At 35.7% G+C, this 19276-nt stretch overlaps 4 protein-coding genes across 8 annotated transcripts; 2 read left to right on the top strand and 2 right to left on the bottom strand.

Moving 5' to 3' along the window:
• On the top strand, window positions 1-1667 carry LOC142550424 (serine/threonine-protein kinase OXI1-like). The gene is made up of 2 exons (XM_075659556.1): window positions 1-510; window positions 622-1667. Exons 1-2 carry the CDS (start codon window positions 104-106, stop codon window positions 1484-1486), a joined length of 1272 nt encoding a protein of 423 aa, XP_075515671.1. The 5' UTR covers window positions 1-103; the 3' UTR covers window positions 1487-1667.
• A 1386-nt stretch (window positions 1668-3053) lies between these two features.
• On the bottom strand, window positions 3054-4910 carry LOC142550388 (large ribosomal subunit protein eL32z). 3 transcript variants are annotated; one of them, XM_075659554.1, is made up of 4 exons: window positions 4797-4910; window positions 4184-4275; window positions 3481-3662; window positions 3054-3372 (listed from the first exon to the last, which is right to left on the bottom strand). In XM_075659554.1, the coding sequence occupies exons 2-4, from the start codon at window positions 4271-4273 to the stop codon at window positions 3243-3245; spliced, it is 402 nt and encodes a 133-aa protein (XP_075515669.1). In that variant the 5' UTR covers window positions 4274-4275; window positions 4797-4910; the 3' UTR covers window positions 3054-3242. The 3 variants fall into 3 exon arrangements, with proteins under 3 accessions (XP_075515669.1, XP_075515668.1, XP_075515670.1); XM_075659553.1 differs by having other exon boundaries at window positions 4184-4278; window positions 4797-4898; XM_075659555.1 differs by having other exon boundaries at window positions 4184-4278; window positions 4724-4823.
• Window positions 4911-7076: 2166 nt separating this feature from the next.
• Window positions 7077-9288, bottom strand: LOC142550372 (cytochrome b561 and DOMON domain-containing protein At3g25290-like). The gene is made up of 3 exons (XM_075659552.1): window positions 8581-9288; window positions 7940-8194; window positions 7077-7587 (listed from the first exon to the last, which is right to left on the bottom strand). Exons 1-3 carry the CDS (start codon window positions 9202-9204, stop codon window positions 7321-7323), a joined length of 1146 nt encoding a protein of 381 aa, XP_075515667.1. The 5' UTR covers window positions 9205-9288; the 3' UTR covers window positions 7077-7320.
• A 2426-nt stretch (window positions 9289-11714) lies between these two features.
• LOC142550336 (uncharacterized) lies at window positions 11715-19203 on the top strand. 3 transcript variants are annotated; one of them, XM_075659548.1, is made up of 14 exons: window positions 11715-12121; window positions 12604-12713; window positions 13864-13926; window positions 14026-14209; window positions 14361-14465; window positions 14556-14680; window positions 14761-15340; window positions 15573-15638; window positions 15847-15923; window positions 16467-16748; window positions 16849-17188; window positions 17273-17425; window positions 18174-18701; window positions 18836-19203. In XM_075659548.1, exons 1-14 carry the CDS (start codon window positions 11861-11863, stop codon window positions 19022-19024), a joined length of 3063 nt encoding a protein of 1020 aa, XP_075515663.1. In that variant the 5' UTR covers window positions 11715-11860; the 3' UTR covers window positions 19025-19203. The 3 variants fall into 3 exon arrangements, with proteins under 3 accessions (XP_075515663.1, XP_075515664.1, XP_075515666.1); XM_075659549.1 differs by lacking the exon at window positions 11715-12121 and adding an exon at window positions 12131-12450; XM_075659551.1 differs by lacking the exon at window positions 11715-12121 and having other exon boundaries at window positions 14058-14209.
• Window positions 19204-19276: the final 73 nt, after the last annotated feature.

Genomic DNA, 19276 nt, shown 5'->3' with positions numbered 1-19276 from the left:
TAGACACAACTTTTAAAATCATACACCTCTACTTGCTTCACCGCATTAATATATTATTCCTGTTTGCACGGGATCCTTATTTCGGCGGCCAGCTTACTCCGCCATGCACGGCGGCGATCACCACGACGGTACGACATTCTCTCTGAATTTGAACGATCTGAATATTGTCTCAGAGCTCGGCCGCGGCGCCAAAGGTGTGGTTTTCCTCGTTCGAACACAAGGGGACGGAAAATTGCGTGCTCTCAAAGCAATCTCCAGATCTTCATTTGAAAAAAAGAAGCACGACAAGACCACCGGAGGAAGTAGCAGTGGTAGTGGCGATGAATACAGAAGAAGTTGGTTTGAGAGAGATGTGTTAGGATCTTTCAATCATCCGCTCTTGCCCAAGCTTCATGGCGTTTTGGTAACTGACAAGATCGTCGGATATGCAGTTGATTACTGTCCCGGCCGTGATCTCAATTATTTAAGGAAAAAACAAACTGAAAAAATGTTCTCCGACGATATCATCAGGTAACTAATCACTTCAAATTTGAATATCATACCATTGGTTTCAGTTTCCGGTGTCAGATTTGTTTTTTTCAACGCTTTTTTTTTTTTTTGCGTATTGGGTTCGATTTTCAGATTTTACGCAGCAGAGTTGCTGTTGGGATTGGAGTATCTCCATGGACTAGGCATTGTTTACAGAGATTTGAAACCAGAAAATGTGATGATTCAGGAAAACGGACATCTAATGCTTCTGGATTTCGATCTCTCGACAAAACTCCAATCAAAGTCTGCACAAACTAGCCCAATGATCATCACCAAAACAGATCCCGATATTAAGCCTTCCAGGAAGAAAAAGAGCTTCTGTATTTCCTTTAACCGCCGCGATCCCAAAATCTCCCCGAAACATTCCGCCACATTCGAAGCTAACTCAACCAGTTCCGGCTCCGATTCAACGGAGAAATCCAATTCATTCGTCGGCACGGAGGAGTACGTGGCACCGGAGATCATACGAGGCGACGGCCACAATTTCTCCGTCGACTGGTGGTGCTTAGGTGTCGTCCTCTACGAGATGCTGTACGGCACGACGCCGTTTCGAGGAGTTAATCGGAAGGAAACATTTTACCGAATCATAACCAAGCAACCGGACTTAACGGGGGGATTGACTCCGTTAAGGGACTTAATCGGGAAACTACTAGAGAAAGACCCGAGGAAGAGGATCTCCGTTGGTGAAATCAGGGGCCACGATTTCTTCAAGGCCGTCGATTGGGACTTGATCCTTCATATGCCCAGACCGCCGTTTATACCTGAATCAACGGAGGCAGAGGGCAGTGAAGGGCACGAGAAACTTGACGTGGAATCCTACGTTCAAAGGGTGTTTGCTGCTAAGGAGGGGGGTAAATTGGAGAATGTCCAGAAATCGGATGACGAAAATCAGAACAGAGATATGTGGGTCCATAACCATCCCTCTCAAATTCAACATGACAATTTTCTTGTTTTTTAATTTTTATTTATTAAAAAGGTTAACAATAAAATAAAATAAATAAATACATTAATCAATCTTCCCATCACCGTAGATTCACGATGGTAGACTGTTTGTCTCGAATCGAGACCTCGGTCTCAACAAATTATAGTCGATTTGTCAATATTTTTGAATCAAATTTCTTTTTCCAAGTTAGTTTCCATTAAATACAGATTAATTCTATTGATGTCTCAATAACATCAAATCATACACTTCATGAAAAAATCATTTTTTACCTAATTCCCTCAAATAAAAAGAAATCTATTGTATTGTGATAATTTTGAATATGGTTTTTTGGTCTTAGTGGGTCTAAGCTCGCATAGGTGGTGGCTGTGAATCTTGTGATGAACGAAAATTAGAAAATGGTAATGGGTACAATCACATTTAAGGAGGATTAGGTTAGAATCTAACAACCACCTTTCATCAATTTAGAACAACTCATTGATTAATTCTTCAACTAATTCACCTATAAAACGTGTTTACCAGTCTTGTGGTTAGAGTATCAAAATTATCTCAATCCAAGCACATGAATTTCACATTAGAGGAGCACTTCTCAATTAATAACAAATCACTTTTTCTATCACTAAAACTCCAATTATATTACTTCAGAAGTCACTCTTGTGAGACAGATATCTTACCCAATCTATTTAAATGATTTTTTATGTTAAAAGTATCATGTTTCACTCTAAGTATGAATCAGATATACGCTCTCACTGATATAAATCAGTTTAATCTTCTCACATGAAAAATGTTATTTTTCTATAGTTTCTATGTATCTTAGTTAATAAGAACGGAAGAAACAATAACAAAATACTTTACCATTAAAGATAAGAATTAATTACCAAACGAATTTTCAGTCCATTTAATATTTATGCTTCGTTTTGCTTTGTGAGATACCGCCGACAATAATATTAAGCAGCTTTCTCAAGTGTGTATTTGCATTTAATTATATTAGTATTATATAATATTTGATCTCTGAGTCCGGGTGGGGTACATGTATCCGCAGAAGGATTGGCCCTTTAATTTGAAATACGTTTTGATTAGCATCGAAATATTTTGGAATATAAAATATGTTTCGTTAAAAATACTATTGGATTTGCGGATTTCAATAGTAAACTAGAAAAATAAGTACTGTCAAAACCATATTTAAACAACCAAATTTATTCTTATTATTTCAATTGTTTTTTTCCCCAAGAAAACAGATTGCTACGGCGGGGATCAGGCAAGAACCCGTGTTTCGCCAAGTAGAAACCATTAAGATTGTTGACGTTCACCAACAGACGGACAACATGAAGAACCAAACAAGTTAAGCTCAACCTCCTCGGAAACGCCTAGTATCTACGTATTTGTTCGAAATTTTAATTTTAGAAGGTACTGTACAGAAGATGGAAAGGTAAAGAATCCACAAACTACGCTCAATTAGTAATGCACATATTCGGGTAAGAGAACTAAAAGTGCAAGGGTGATTGGTGATCGGTGATGTTCAGTTGTGTGAAACCCATAAAAAAAAATAGAAACTAGCGAATAAGAGGTGAAAACAACGAAGAAATTGAAGCACTACGAACTTTAAGAGAAAATAATCATTGCAAGTCTACATGAGATTGAATGTCATGCATGAGGAAAATGCAAAACTATTAATTCCAACCAAAAATTGCCCAATGAAATATCCCAACTTAATCTTTTGATTACTACTTGGTAATGAACGCATAACAAAGGGAAAAAACAATACATGACTGCTTTACTCATCCTCCTGGCTGCGCAACCTAGCCAGTTTGTTGGTCACGACGACATCCAACTGAGCCGCCCTTTCCACGATCTCCTTTCTTTTCTTGGTAGAAATATTGTGAGCTATCTCAGCACAGTATGTCCTGATAAAACAAAAATTATTAAAGAGTAGATAGGGGCAAAATTTGGAGCAAGTCAAGAAGGTGGCTTGGCGAAAAAGTAAAAAGGACCATGAAATATATAGTACAAACCTGTTGTGCATCATCAGAACTTCCAGTTCTTTGGCATTGTGCACGACAAACTTCTTAAATCCATTTGGAAGATAGTGTCGGGTCTTCTTGTCTGAGCCATAACCTATATTTGGCATCAAGGTGCATCCTTTAAACTTTCTCCTCACACGAGAATCGATACCCTTGGGCCTGCGCCAATTTGTCTGCACCACACAAAAATCGTAACTTAGAACAAGATAAATACATAATCTGCAAACATCGTTGAGTTAGAAACCATCGAATATGAAAACTCTAAAATATTGAATAATAATGACAAAATTTAAGTGACCCTAAAAATGATAGAAATAACCATCAACGTCAACATTCATTATTGATTTTAAAAAATATTCTTCTACAATCTGGAGCAGGAAAATTCGGCCACAGCGCCCCAGATGCTTAGCATGAGTAAACAAAGTTTGAGATAAAAGACATTTGACGAGAAAAAAGGGAGCAAGTGTTGAGAAATGAGAAATCAGGTTGTTAATACATGAAAAAAGAGTCACTAAATCATTGATCAGTTAACTAACTACCGTTGCCACAACACTTCAAAGTAAACGGGGACAAGTAAAGCTACAAAAGAAGTTCGCAAATTCCAAATGCAAACCTAAGATCAAAATTAACATCAAAATTTCATTATATTAACACAACAACTAAACTATATAAGCATAGTACAGCAAAAAATGACCTTCACAGACACAAATCGGTCGCTCTGGTGCCTCTTGAACTTCTTGACACGCTTCTTAATAATCTTCTTGCTCAGCAACGGGACAGCCATGTCTTCTAAAATATAATATTTAGCATGTCAATACAGAACCCAATTCCATAATCCGCATAAATAATCGGAAAGTTCACAAAGGCACAACATAAGATAAGCTACGGCACTAAATAAATTGTCCATGGACAAAAAACATTTCCAAGTAGAGAGATGCTAAAGAGCAGCTTGGGTTTAAATCAAATCAACCATATCCAAAGACAACTCGGTTCCATCGATTTATTTTCTGGCTGACTCCGAAAATTCATTTCTAGGGAATACAAATGAAAAAAAATCGTCATCATATATAAACAAAACCAGCTGCCAAAGTGTAATATTCAACTCGGTATAATCCCTCATCACAAAAAAATAAAGATTTCACTTCCGATAACGGAGAGCGAACAAATCAACCAAAATGACATAATCAGGATAGTTAATTACAATAAAAATAAATGAAGAAATTCAAATGTGTACTTTTATTTTGAAAAATGCAGAATAACACCGAGCAGAAGAATTCGTATGATGAAAGCAAGGCTTTGATTCGAACCAGGTGGCGACGCAGCGGCTCGACTCCTGCGAGGTATGAAGAAAGCAAGCTAGGGTTTGAAGGATTTATACTGGATCGATTTTTTATTTATAAAATTTTCACTATTGGGCCAGACTGTTTAGTTAGGCCCCGTTAAACTACGAGAAATGATTCGAATTATTCATCGGGACTTCCATAAAAAATTCGATGATGGACACACGGAGGCTCAATTCACCATGATAGGTTGAGGCCCATTTCTGGATTTGATTTATTTCGATCATTGAAACATTCATTCTCAAACTTTAATATCCGAGCATTAGATCGAACAGATAGCGAATAGGTTCTAACATTTTGAGTTGAACGCGAACTTCGATTCGATTCAGAATCGAGGCAAAAAGATTAAAAATTTTGAACATCGAATCGAGATCGAACTCGAATAAACTTTATTCGAGTCGAATTAGGACAGTCGATTCATTTACATCTCTGGTTTAGACATCAAATAACCCCTTGAATCTGATAATTTTTTATATACTAAAATCTCGATTCGGCCACTCATTTTTGTCATCCACGGTGTAAATGAATCGTTTTTTTTTCCGAAAAATATTTGATTCGTATTTGAAATTAGCGAATTCGTTTTTAATATTTTATCGATACAAATTATATATTAAATTCATATATTTGAGTATTTCAATATTTATTTATGAGTGATGGCTTGGATAGATAACGAACATATTTGAATCTTTCAAGTCGAACTTGAAATTGAGCTATAATTCAAACCAGATTCGAACAAAAATTTTGAACTTTTCGAATTGAGAACATAAAGTATATTCGTTATTTTAAAAATAATCGAAATATATATTAATTTTGCCATGCCTAGGATAACAATCGAAATATACATATATAATATTATGTTTTATTGGAAAGATGAATTTGAGATTATAGATTTCAAATCACTTTACGTGCTTTGGAGATTATAATTCAAATGAATTTCTTATAAATTCTATATAAATTTATACGATTTCAATCATAATTGTGATGAATTTCAAATATACTAAAACAAATAAAATTTATAAAATTGACGGATGTACTTACATTTAATTTTATACTTTATATGATAAAATATATATAAAAAAACATTTAAATCCATATCTTATAAATTTTAAAATTTGGTCACGATCACATCGCCCATTACAAGCAAACGACGACAAATATCACGTTATTACGGATCCGTGACAATTATTTAACAAAATTTTGGGGAGCAAAAGTTTGGAGTCCAAATCCTATTGACCAAGTTGTCCACTTGCTGACCTCCGAGTTGTGTAATATTAAATCCCCAAGTCGTCAATTTTGTAATCCATTATTTCCTACTTCTATACATTTCATGCTCATTAATTTTAATATTTCCACCAACTACCTAATTTATGCGATTGTCTTTTTCCAAATGTATGTAGTAAAACAATATTAGGAAGCATAATAATCCTAAAAACCTTCTCTATCCTTTTCGACTATGTCAGTTGTTATACGATCTCTCTCGAATCTTTTCGCGAGACATGTCAATTCGATTAATATTTAAAATGATGAATCAAATCTGAATGAAGATAATATTTCACAAAATTGATATACGAAAATATATTTTTATGAGTTTTTGTATTGTTGAATTCCAAAAGCGAGACGCATAATAAGACCACTGATAAGACGAGCTTACTAATCTCCATTTAACATAATATTATAATTTGGAATCATAGAAAAGGACATATATGGTACGTAAGAGAATCCACAAAATAAAGCAGCAAAAAGCTATTATCATAATCAAAAGCAAAAGAAAAAAAAGGATCCACAAATTATTGCATCAAATTAGACAGGTAACATCATTAGTTAAAGCAATACAGTAGATCTCTTGTGAGATCGTCTCACGAATCTTTATCTGTGAGATGAATCAACTCTATCGATATTCACAATAAAAAGTAATAATCTTAACATAAAAAATAATACTTTTTCATGGATGACCCAAATAAAAGATCCGTCTTACAAAATACGACCCGTGAGACCGTTTAACACAAATTTTTGTCTTGACCACAAGAGTCGAAACTTATTGTTGTTGTCATTTGATACAAACAATTTCATGTTTTTTGGAAGAAAGCTAATACTAATTGTAAATATAAATTAACCCATTTTTCTTCGAAAAAATATTACAATTATTTTCATTTGAATTGACTTTTCTTCCAACTTCAGATCCCACATGCAGCATTTGGGTTGTAGGACTTCGTAAAATTTAATTGGCCAATATAAGATGGAAGATAATAGAAGAATAAATCACTTCATCCATCTATAAATTATATGTATCTTGTGGCAAAACTATTCACAACACTGGTGCACATGGACTGGGAAATAAGGAAGAAAGTAAGCCAAAAAACAAGCACACATAGAAGTTGAGAAAACAGGATGAATACTAAAATAGCAGAAACTGTCTTCAACAAGTGTACAAACACATGTTGGTCGTATGTCCATCTGTTATTGCCTGGCATTTGCATTGCTACGGCCCATCCTATGGTTTGCTTGACTTGCTCGATTTTTTCTTCTTAAGAACCATGATCCATGTGATTACTTCCAATAATACAGCTAAACCTCCGAGTACGGAAATCACAATGATGTATGCATCTCTCCACTTCGGTTCGGGTTTTAATATGTTGAAACCTTTGAACACGTTGATGATGCCAAGGATGAGAATCGCGTATCCGATGCCTTGATGGTAGATATTCCAGTAAAACCGATATTTGTGGTCCTTTTTGGGTCTCAATAACAATGCAAAAATCTAAATTCAACAACGATACATTAGCCAGACGACAAAACACATAATTGTGATCTTTTCGAGGACGTACAATCAAGAAAAGGTACATGCAAAGCCAAAGAAATTAAAGCAGGTAATCGACTAACGTATACTTTGGGAACAGATAGGTAATCTGTGTATAACAGACATTCAAGGTGAGCATCTTGCTTTTAAAATCATAGTATATGTTATAATAATGTATCTTGAATTTTAAAACTGATTGTGTTTTCTGCAGCCCTCTATCTAATCCATCCCTCCTTGATTTGAAATTTGAATGAACAAATTACGATTGAAACAACAAAATATGAATTCAAGAAAGTTGATCGGACAGTGATACCTGCACAGTTGCTAAGGCAAAGAGTGCAATCCCAATATTGCCATGACTAGCATGTCTAACACCCTTTGACTCACTTCCGAGCTTAAGCCCTGTACCCCAACCAGAAACTCCAATGGCATAAGCCGACACCTGGCAAGAAATGTGAAGATAAAACCAAGCTGGATCGGCGGATGGAAAGGCCCTCACATATCTCGCGATGATGATCCCAATAGGAAACATAATCCCCCAGCTCACAGCATTCAGTGTCCCATGAATCTGTACTGATTAAAACAATTATTACTAGTACTCTTTCCACATACAAACAGTTTAATCAGAATCTAAATCAGCCAAGAAACAAGATTTTCTGTGAGCTCCAAAACTGTATACCCGAGTTTTCAATAAATGAAAACGAAAGTGACAGAGGAATTAAGAACATAGAAAAATGTTTACTACTGAAGTAGGAACATATTTTATCGGAAATTAGAGTAATCTCTTTCATACTGCTATCAGCCATGGTTTAAAAAACTAATTCATCCTTGAACAAAAATAATAATAACAATTATCCCATATCAAAATCCATCATGGAGGAAATTTGTTTAGCATAAAAATATTCCTAATTAATGAAGTATAACTTTTTTATTGATGGAAAGAAAGAAACTCACGTTCCTCTTCTTGGTTCTAGAGTTGACGACCGGGGTAATAGTGCTCTGTCCACTCAGCAAATCAAGACGAGCTCTGGAGTTCAGATTTGCAGGTTGGAACGCATGCTTATCCGGCATCCCGCCTGTGACCGAGGGCCCGACCTGCCACACCTGGTTCACCGTCGTCGCAGCCCCCACCGGCAAAACCAAGGTGGCGAAAAGCCTCATAGCCCCACCGGAAAACTCCGCAGTCGCCTCCTTCACCTCGTACCAAACCTTGGACTCCTTTAACGCAAACGACGAGATGTTGTAGGTCTTAACCGTCATCTTACCATCTGCATCCCTGAACGCGATGAGGGCCTGCGAGCCCAACATTCCGGTGGCTGTGGGGTTGATGGCCCATGAGACCCACCCATCAGGCTGGTCCGGAAGAGCAACAAAGGCGATGGAAAGGGTGAGTTGCACCGGATCGTAGACCCAATGAAGATAGGAGTTGAGCGAGGGAAGATCGTTGCAGAAAGCGTAGAGCTTGTTGTTGGTGAAGGTCTGTGAGGTGCACGTGGCAGAGTACGCGGGTGAGATTAAAGAACCCCATGTTGCCAAAGCCAAAGCGACCATGGGTAGGGTTAGGGAAGAAGGCGCCATTGATAGGAGAGCAGAGACTCGCGTTGTCTGTGCGGTAACCTAAAATTTCATCTCAGCTTTGGTCGATACCACTATCCTACTGTGTACACATTAGTACCAAAAACAATTATTATTACATTGATTGACTTGCGTGCGTGGAGCTCAAGGATTGGGGTCAAATCCAGTCCTCGTACATTTTCAATTTTGTTTAAAATATGTTGTTTTCTAAATAATTTTTTATATCTAATATTAAATAATGAATGAATATATAAATGTTGAATAGATCTTTCGTGAGACGATCTCATAAATTTTTATCTGTGAGACGAGTCAATCCTACCGATATTCACAATAAAAAGTAATAATCTTATCATAAAAAGTAATATTTTTTCATGGATAAAACCCAAATAAAATATCTGTCTCACAATATACGATCCGTGAGATCGTCTCACACAAGTTTTTGTCATAAACGTTAGTATCGCATAAAAAATTTAATAAACTAAATTCTCGAGGGAAGAAAAACTTATATACCTTGAAGCTTAAAATAACATGATACTGTTATAAAATGGAGATTTGTTTTACATAAAATCCGTTTTATAAAAAAAACTTAACATATATACACATTTTGTATAAAAAAATCACCAATATATATTAACGATTTAAAAAATAACACATGATAGTCATATATGTGTAATAAATTTACCAAAGTATGTTATGTTGAGGTACATTAATTGTCTCTATTAAGATAATGATCGATGACATTTGGATTCTTGTACAGTTTAAAATATTAGAGTTATACCGTTGGTACTAACTATAAGTTTTTAAGATTGAGAAATGTTGGTCCTACCGTTGGTATTAAAGTTAATGTCATATGTTTGATTTTCATAGATTGAAAATAGTGCAATTATTAGAAGCATGGTTGTTGGGGTGTAATAATAGTCCCTACTTAAAGAATGATTGATATATGACGCTTTGTTGGAAATATTGGAGTTGCGATGTTGCAATGAAGAAAAATTCGTGGACCGACCCCATCATCTCCACCCCGTAGGAACTATGAGATCACCTTAGGGATGACTTCGGCATCCATGGGTTACGGACCGACCATGGAACCATGATAAATAAGTAGAACACATTAGCTTTCATTTTCAGATTAAGCAATAAGGGTCGAAGAAGGGTAATCACTCAATCTTAAAACTAGCAGTCTTGATTCTTAAGACCAAATAGTCGGGCGGAGGGGTGAAGCTCCGCTATGTTGAAGTGTAATAATCGTCTCTACTTGATAGAGATATCGAATTGTGACGTTTGGGCTGATATATTGTTTAAAAGATTTGATTTACACAATTACTATCAGTCATAGTTGAAGTAAAGCGACAAGCGTTTGGTCCTACAATTGGTATCAGATTCACTATAACGAGTTCAATTTTCATTGATTGCAATGAGTATAATTCTCAAGATGGAGAATTTTGGGGCGAAATTGTAATGGTCCGATAAATATAACAATTTTTGAGAATTGAGGATGATATGAAGAGATTTTTGAACCGATTAAATAATTGAGTAATCAGATATGAAAATTTTTTTGTTCGAGGATGGAGATGGCTTTAATGGCACCCTACTCATACTCGACATGAATACGTGATTAAATTATAATATATACTAGTGCTCCGACGTACGCTTGTATAATATTTTTTTATGATTCATTTGATTTATATTTAAATGAAAATCAAAATATAATTATAAAAAATTGTGAGATACTACGCTGTAATTTTGTATATGAATTAAAAAAATAAATAGCAAAAAGAAAGAAAGAAAATCAAAATAAGAATTGAAAATACAACTTGACGACTATTAGGAAACAAATTCTCAATCCACTAAGTTATATGTAGCTTACATTAAATTTTTAATTATTTATTAATATATATTTATTAAAACAGACCATGAAACAAAAAATTAGTTAATCTAAAACACACAAACTTAATAATATAATATATATATATATATTTGTTTGTTTATATCAAATAAATATTAATTATAATACGATTTTTTTTGAATGATAGCAGTTGGATTTAAAGAATAAAATTATCTATAAATTTTATACTATTTATGTAGCATAATCGTGTTGAAATGGATATTTTATAATATTTTGTTAATTATCCCCTAATGTTTAGTTTGCTTTTCCTTTTTTATTTATTTATTATTATCTCAAGAATTAGTATGTATAGATTTATCAAAATAAATCAAACTTTAAAAAATGCAACCGCATGTGTAGATAAGATATTTGGGTAAGATATAGATATCCGATCTTCAGATAGGTACAAAAATGATGAAAATTAAACATAGTACGAGGATATAGACGTATGTGAATATGATATTAAGGATGAAGATAAATCATATGAAATTTTATACAAATCCGACTCATTGTCATCCCAAGTCTATATAATTTTTAAATTATTGTTAATTTTTTTAAAAAATAAACCACTTATTTTTTAAATTTTTATTATTTGAAAGAAGTAAAACCACTGATTTGCAAAAAGAAAGCAACATATCGATGCAATGATCGAATCGGGGTATATACCTTCTCACGTTTCCACAAATATACAAATCGCAAATGGATCCGAACACCACAACCACAAAACCTCCTCATCGTGGAATCCAAATTAGGGTATATTGAATTGCATGTGTGATGGATGCAATTCTGAGAGTGGAGACATGGATTCGAGATCAGCGGGCCAAGATTTTGAGAGTGAACTGGCCTCCGCCGTGGAGGGTGGCGGTGAAGTGGCCATGGACCAATGGCCGCCCCGAACAGAAAAAGAAGATTCAGGAAGAGTTGGAACGCGGTAAGAAGCAATTGCTGGATTTATGCCGCGCTGTTAAAGCGGATTCGCTTTCAGATTTGCAGGAAATTCTCTGCTGCATGGTCCTCTCGGAGTGTGTATACAAGGTGCATTTTGATCTCTGATCCAATTGATGTAAAAATCGTGGTCAGAGACGTTGAAAGTTGTCGTTTTCTTACTTGTTGATTTTGAAGTCCGAGAGATTTTGGTAAAAATTAAATGAACTGGAAGGGGGAACTCAATCCTGATGAAAACCCATCGCACTCTTCCATAATCGTAACTTGGATTTGATTTATAATAGTTGGCGAAGACACCCGCAGATTACAACGGGGCAGGAACAGATTGCAAATGATGAAATAATATTTGAGAAGATTGCTCCTCTTGTCTGTAAAATGTACTCAAGTTTGTGCTAATGCTGTCTTTGAATCATTCAAGGGTATTTAGAAGGCTATACACATATTTATTTAATTATTAAGAGGATCTTATAATTATAGCGACGAAGCTTAGTTTTTTTGTAATTTTTTCTTTTGATTAATGGATCACACTTTTGCACTGAAACTAGTGACTTGTAATATGTGCTTTCTGGTAGAGACCTGCAGCTGAAGTGGTTCGAGCAGTGAATAAATTCAAGGCCGACTTTGGGGGGCAATTAGTTTCTTTAGAGCACGTGCAACCATCTTCTGATCACGTTCTTCACAGGTGTTTTGGTTAACAGATATGAAGTGCTCAACCCTACGTCTCATATCTTTTCAAATTTATTCTTTTAAACTTTCTCTTTATCCTTAGCGTCTTGCCTCTGATGTTTTCTTGTTGTCATTTGTTCTGTAAATTACATGAAAGCAATGTCACAATCAAATATTTATTGCAAAAATGAACCACTATGAATTTTTACCCTGTAAGGATTTTTTCATTTGGTTAATATATTTTCAATAAAGTCTAATTTAAAATAGTCATCAAAACATGAGTCCTGTGTTTATATTACATACAACACATGTGACGGTATTAATAAATGAAATTGCCACATGGTTTTTAGGACTGCTTACTTCAGTGACTATCTAAAGAGTTATTCTTTCTTTGATTTTTTGGCTCTAATCGTCCCTTGATCCCTTAGATAATGAATTGAAGTTAGCTAGTGTGTCTTCCATGTCAAAGTTATACCTGTAAATTTTTTACTAGTTGAAGATTCACACAATATTAGTAAGTACACTGGAAGTCATGACAAGTAAGAGCAATAGCTAGGGCAGCATAAAACCATGAAACAGGAAATCAGAATCTAACATCTGTACTTTCATTACTGAGAATAAAAGCTTGCGCACGTTATTGTATTAATTGAACATTCACCTTTGCACTTGAATTTCTTTTGGAATCGCACCTAAAATAAAATTGGAAAACAAAATTGTTTATGTGGTGGGTACATCATCTGATGCAGACTGAGGTAGAATATTTATCAGGGAAGCGGATCCAGGACCAGCACAAGTGAAAGAGGCTAGCATATGAGTCTATGAAAACCGTTCTCTTTCTGTTTCCTTCCCCAAGTAGAGTCTTGTTCCTGTTCTATAGAATAATGAGTAAAGATATCCCTTTTCCTTGATTTGGGGGAACAAGTATTATACATCAATATGGAAGTTGTGGTCGGGATAACTAAACAGCCATAGGGTTTTATGTGAATAAATAGTTATTAGAAGGGAATCATTCACTTGTCTTATTTTGTATTTTCATCATTTGTTTTTGAATATCATAGTCCGTTGGCACTAAATATTGAGATTTTAATTCTTGCTTGCTTATTTGATTCTCTACCTTTTCATTATCCATCATCCAACTTATATTTCATCGATTTCTGACTTCTTAGGTATCTATTAGCTGAGGCAGGGGACACATTATTTGCTTCCTTCATTGGAACCAAGCAGTACAAGTATGAAGTAATTGTACTTTGACTAAATGATTATTTTTGTTTTTAAAAATCATTATTGTTATTGTATTTTACTTTCTTTTTCCCCTATCTGTTATAAAGGGATGTCATGGCTGATGCAAATATATTTCAAGGTGCTATATTCAATGAAGATGCCACGGCAGATGTAAATGGTATTGAAGCTGCAGAACCTAACATTCAAATGAATAATGGGGAGAATGCCTCGATTTCTGTTGAGACAAAGCCCAAACAAACAAAGTTTACTCCTAAGCCTGCTGTTCACAGGGTACAGGAGTGTAGCCACTCTCTGGCATTTGTTTTTAAATTGATTTGCTAGATCTAGGATCTTTGAAGCTGACTTCTATTTATTGCCAAAACATACATTTATTTTATTTTCCCATCTTTGGGGTAAAAAATTCTCCTTCAACTGTCTTCAGGGATTCATGGCACGTGCTAAAGGAATACCAGCATTAGAGTTATACAGGCTAGCACAGAAGAAAAGACAAAAGCTTGTGTTATGTGGGCATTCACTTGGTGGAGCGGTATGCTATTTTTGTTTAGCTTGCTTTCAATCAACTTTTTCAGTCGTCTAGGTAAGCTTAATGCTATCTTTTTGCTTAATAAATTTTCAGGTAGCAGTTTTAGCCACCCTCGCAATTTTGAGGATTATTGCTGTTTCATCAAAAGAAACTGAAAGGGTCCAGGTGAAGTGCATCACATTCTCACAACCCCCAGTTGGAAATGCTGCCCTAAGAGAGTGCGTATGCTACCATATTATGTGATGTTTTGAGCACTCTTGGCTCATGTCATGAACCTCTTTATCTCTTGTTGTTTCAGTTATGTGAATGGAAAAGGGTGGCAGCATTTTTTTAAAACCTATTGTATTCCAGAAGATTTAGTGCCTCGAATATTGTCTCCAGCATATTTTCATCACTATAACGCACAAAATCCATTGCCAGCCTCTGATGCTGAAACTTCACCATCTGTGCCAAAGTCTAGGGAAAATTTGGAGAAGCCGAAGGCAGAAAGGGTGAAGGAACATGAAGGGGAGGAGTTGGTTTTAGGTTTAGGTCCTGTACAAACTTCTTTTTGGAGGCTTTCAAGACTTGTTCCGATAGAAGGTTTTAGAAGTCAGCTAAATAAATATATGGGGAGAAAAGTTGATGCAGTTGAGAAATTTTCTGTCACCGATTCCAATGTAACATCATCAATTGACAACATAGTTACTCCTCCACAGTCTCTTGAGATTGAAGAGGGTTCAGATGGCATTTCTCTGCGGCCTTTCCCCGAAAAAAATGAAGGGTTATCTGATGGAATGAATAATGGGAAATCACCTGGAAAGAATACTAGTAGTGGTGGTGACAAGAGGCCATGGCGCAGTATGCCTTCCTTACCTTCATACATTCCTTTTGGGCAAGTATGGTCATTAATTGATTACCCTTCTTTTATTCAACTGCATGGTATTCTGCCTGAAAATTTGAATAATATCTGTAACTTCAACATCGTTCCTTCATCATTATATATATATTTGCTCTATCCTTCATTAAAAATAAAAATCTATGTATTCACTACATTCTATTGGGAGTTCATGCTAGCAGGGTCAAAGTAACACTAATAATTGAATCATCTAGCTTTTGTTTTCTTAACAGCTGTATCTTCTGGGACATTCATCTGTTGAGTCGCTATCCAGTTCGGAATACTCAAAACTGACATCGGTGAGACTTCTTTCTAGTTTCTCTGTGCTTTTAATGTTCTGTCTTTCAGTTTCTTTCTCTCTTAAGAAGAATGTATTGGTTCTTCAAGAATGTGATTCATATTTTTTTATAGTCTTTTATTTCTAACTGATGGTTAAATTTGTTTTCAGGAATGTGATATCCATATTTCTTTATCTTCTATTTTAACTTATCTTAAATTTACTTTCAGGTCAGATCTGTGATTGCTGAAGTCAGGGAGCGCTTCCAATCGCACTCAATGAGGTCATACAGGTCCCGGTTTCAAAGGTAGTGCTCTGTTTTGGGGCTTTTGTTTTCTTTTCGTCTTTCCAATCATGGATTCCTGTTTTACAGTTAGTTTCTCTAGTAATATGATGTAACTATGTAATTGCGAGCGTTGATCCTTTTACAATCTGGCTGGAGTTTTGGGGATGCTGAGGAATGGTATTTTTCTTGAGGCTAATTTTCTTATCATTCATGCAAAATATGATTTTGAAAAATTTACGCTTAAATAGCATTTTGTGTTGCTATGATAATTTGTGTTGCTATGATAATTTGAACTAACAATAGTTGCTTCACTATTAAGATATGAAGTTCTTTCATTCTGAAAATTTTAACATCAAAATGATTTAGTGAAAAATGGTGGCAATAGTTTAAGTCAAGTAATTTTCTCTCCTCGACGATGATTCTTGATTCTTGACATTGATATATTTGTTGATCAATTATTCTTATTTGGCACGACCTCTTTTACTACCAAATTTTATTTAGTTGTTCTACTTTCTATGGCACTAATCATGGCTATTTTTATCAACAACTTGTCAATTCTTACAGAATCTATGAACTCTACATGAATGAAAATACATTTTCATTTTTGGGGAGGGAGCAGGAGCTACAATTCCCACATTTACAAAAATGGTTAGGGATTTCAGTTGCTAGTACAGTTGAACTTGGGCATATCGTGGAATCCCCAATAATTCGTGCTGCTACGTCCTTGGTTCCGCTAGGATGGAATGGTATTCCTTCTGAGAAGCATGGAGACCCTCTAAAAGTTGATATTTCTGGTTTTGGATTACATCTTTGTACATTGGTTCAAGCCCGAGTGAATGGAAACTGGTATCCCTTTTCTTAACTTGTTAGATGATTATTTCCTCTGTTCATCCTTTTCTCGCTCCTCTATGTCCTGTGAGGCTCATTCATTATTAAACTTTGGCAGGTGCTCAACTACAGTGGAATCTTTTCCTTCTCCACCAGAGTACTCTCTGCATCATGAATTGCAGCCAGAGATGCAAAAGATTCGGATACGAGTTGGAGCTCCATTGAAACGACCACCTAAACAACAATTATTGGGGGATGGATTGATGCCTGTATTTCCTTCAATTGATCCAACTCGTGTTGATCTAAAGTTTAATCAGAACATTTGTGAAGAAATGGAGGAAAAATCCATCCATCCAGATGGACTTAGTGATTTTGTTGTATTTTGTACTACTGATTTTTCAACTGCTGTCAAAGAGGTTCATGTTAGAACCCGCAGGGTGCGACTAATTGGCCTTGAGGTATAATGCACTATTATTCTTTTAAGGCTCTCTGAATCTTTAATATTCATTCATAGTTAACGTGGAAGCTTATGCATGATGTAGGGTGCGGGTAAGACCTCTCTTCTTAAGTCAATCTTAGATCAGGACAGAACTACAAACCATACAAGTCTAGAAACGTTTAATACAGACGTGGATGTTCGAGACGGTGTTGCTGGTGGTTTGTGGTATTCAGATTCCGCAGGACTAAATTTACAGGTTTTTTCTGTTGATCAAGCACCAGCACCCTTAATGTTTGTTTCCGTCCATTTATGTTTGTATGACTATTTTGTTCTTCTTCATTTCATAAATTGGCATTCCGAATTTATGTTGATTGTTTCCAGAATTGTACGTTTGACGAAGTTTCTGTCCAATCTGTGTTTCAAAAACAAGATGAAAGTAATTTAGAAATTCTAAATTTTTAAACCTTTCATACGTATCCTGGTAACTTACTCTCTGCAAATGTAAGAAAATGACTTTTCCAAATATTTTATGGGGGTGTTTGAATTCAGGAGTTCTTTCAAATGAAATTACAAGTTTGCGCTCTTGCAAATTTTTGGTAATGGGTGGTCTGAAATCCTGAAATACTTTTCTCATCCTTGCTAGAAAGGGAAAATGGGATATCATTTTTATTAGTGACGAACGAGACAAAAAATGGACCCAAGATGGTGGATTCTCAAAATCCATGTACTTTTCTCCACTAGGCTATCTCAGTCTCTGTCCTCATATTAAACACACGTCACTGCACAAAATTTCATGGAACTGTTGTTTGGAAATGTTATACATTTTGATGATTTTTCAATGGGGTTTTGGACTGTCATTTGTAACCGTGGAAACAAATGTTTGACCAGTGAAGTATTATCATGTGCTTCATTTACTTGTTTAGTTGTTTTGTATGCATTTTTTAGTTTGTGAGTGATAAATTGGAGGTGCGTGTATCATTTATTTCCCCCTTTTCAAATTGCAGAATTTGAATATGGAGGCCTCCCGTTTCAGGGATGAATTGTGGAAGGGAATTCGTGACCTGAGTAATAAAATAGATTTGGTGGTTCTTGTACATAACTTGTCCCACCGAGTGCCTCGATATGGATCAAGTGCATCACAACCACCAGCTCTATCTGTACTCCTAGATGAGGCAAAATCTCTTGGTGTTCCTTGGGTCCTTGCTATAACAAACAAATTTTCTGTTAGTGCACACCAGCAAAAGGAAGCTATTAATACTGTTGTTCGGGCATATCAAGCGTCTCCTAGCTCAACCGTGGTGATCAATTCATGTCCATATGTTATGCCTGGTGCTGTTTCTCTCTCATGGAATGCTGTTAACAGCGATGCCACTGATAGGAAATCTGGTAATGAAACACTCATTTTTGCTCCGTTAAATCTTGTCCGGAGGCCTTTCCAAAAGAAACCGGCAGTTCTCCCTATAGAAGGTGTTACCGCTCTCTGTCAAATTGTTCACCAAGTGCTCCGCACTAAGGAGGAAGCAGATTTTCAGGTATTTCTCCATCGTTTTTTTTTCTCAAAAGTAGTTCTGTGTAAAATTGGGCCTGGCTTTTGTCTGTGTTGTATTTTACCACCTTTGGATTAATTTTTTTAAAGTGAAATTGATAATTCTTTTTATACTCGAAGGAGCTAGCTAGAGATCGTATTTTCTTGGAATTGGCAAGGGAGCGTGGAGTTTCTGGCACTGCAGATCGAGATGCCCTGGCTAAATCCAATTCTTTGACCGCAGCAGCAGTTGGTGCCTCTGTTGGGGCGGGTGTGGGGATCATATTGGCAGTTGTAATGGGAGCAGCTTCGGCCTTGAGGAAACCCTGACATATATTCATGTTAGAACGTTCTTTTTTGGTTTTCTTGGTGGAGTTTTTTCTCTAGTGTATAGAGCGTAATGATTTGATATCTGTAAATATTCCGAGTTCGTGATTATTTTTAAACGAATAGTTGCCATTGATGATTGACTCTTAACCAGGCCAGAAAATATAACTTATTTGATTTTATTATCTATTAAAAACATTGCTGTAACAATTATACAATGATATATTTGCACCAGTACCACATTTTGTGTAACTG

Source organism: Primulina tabacum, chromosome 1 (genome assembly GCF_025594145.1).
Source record: "Primulina tabacum isolate GXHZ01 chromosome 1, ASM2559414v2, whole genome shotgun sequence".
NCBI lineage: Eukaryota > Viridiplantae > Streptophyta > Magnoliopsida > Lamiales > Gesneriaceae > Primulina > Primulina tabacum.
The sequence above is the reverse complement of the archived record's forward strand: the minus strand, read 5'-3'. Positions and strand labels throughout refer to the sequence as shown.

What these genes read in the sequence shown, in the direction of transcription:
- LOC142550424 (XM_075659556.1), top strand. Translation starts at nt 104, where the DNA reads ATGCACGGCGGCGATCACCACGACGGTACGACATTCTCTCTGAATTTG. An exon ending in TTCTCCGACGATATCATCAG is followed by an intron (nt 511 to 621) that starts GTAACTAATCAC and finishes TTCGATTTTCAG; the next exon opens with ATTTTACGCAGCAGAGTTGC.
- LOC142550388 (XM_075659554.1), bottom strand. Translation starts at nt 4,273, where the DNA reads ATGGCTGTCCCGTTGCTGAGCAAGAAGATTATTAAGAAGCGTGTCAAG. An exon ending in ACCGATTTGTGTCTGTGAAG is followed by an intron (nt 3,663 to 4,183) that starts GTCATTTTTTGC and finishes TGTGTGGTGCAG; the next exon opens with ACAAATTGGCGCAGGCCCAA. An exon ending in GTTCTGATGATGCACAACAG is followed by an intron (nt 3,373 to 3,480) that starts GTTTGTACTATA and finishes TTGTTTTATCAG; the next exon opens with GACATACTGTGCTGAGATAG.
- LOC142550372 (XM_075659552.1), bottom strand. Translation starts at nt 9,204, where the DNA reads ATGGCGCCTTCTTCCCTAACCCTACCCATGGTCGCTTTGGCTTTGGCA. An exon ending in CTAGAACCAAGAAGAGGAAC is followed by an intron (nt 8,195 to 8,580) that starts GTGAGTTTCTTT and finishes TAATCAGTACAG; the next exon opens with ATTCATGGGACACTGAATGC. An exon ending in TTGCCTTAGCAACTGTGCAG is followed by an intron (nt 7,588 to 7,939) that starts GTATCACTGTCC and finishes TGTTGAATTTAG; the next exon opens with ATTTTTGCATTGTTATTGAG.
- LOC142550336 (XM_075659548.1), top strand. Translation starts at nt 11,861, where the DNA reads ATGGATGCAATTCTGAGAGTGGAGACATGGATTCGAGATCAGCGGGCC. An exon ending in TCTGATCACGTTCTTCACAG is followed by an intron (nt 12,714 to 13,863) that starts GTGTTTTGGTTA and finishes CTGACTTCTTAG; the next exon opens with GTATCTATTAGCTGAGGCAG. An exon ending in GGAAATGCTGCCCTAAGAGA is followed by an intron (nt 14,681 to 14,760) that starts GTGCGTATGCTA and finishes TTGTTGTTTCAG; the next exon opens with TTATGTGAATGGAAAAGGGT.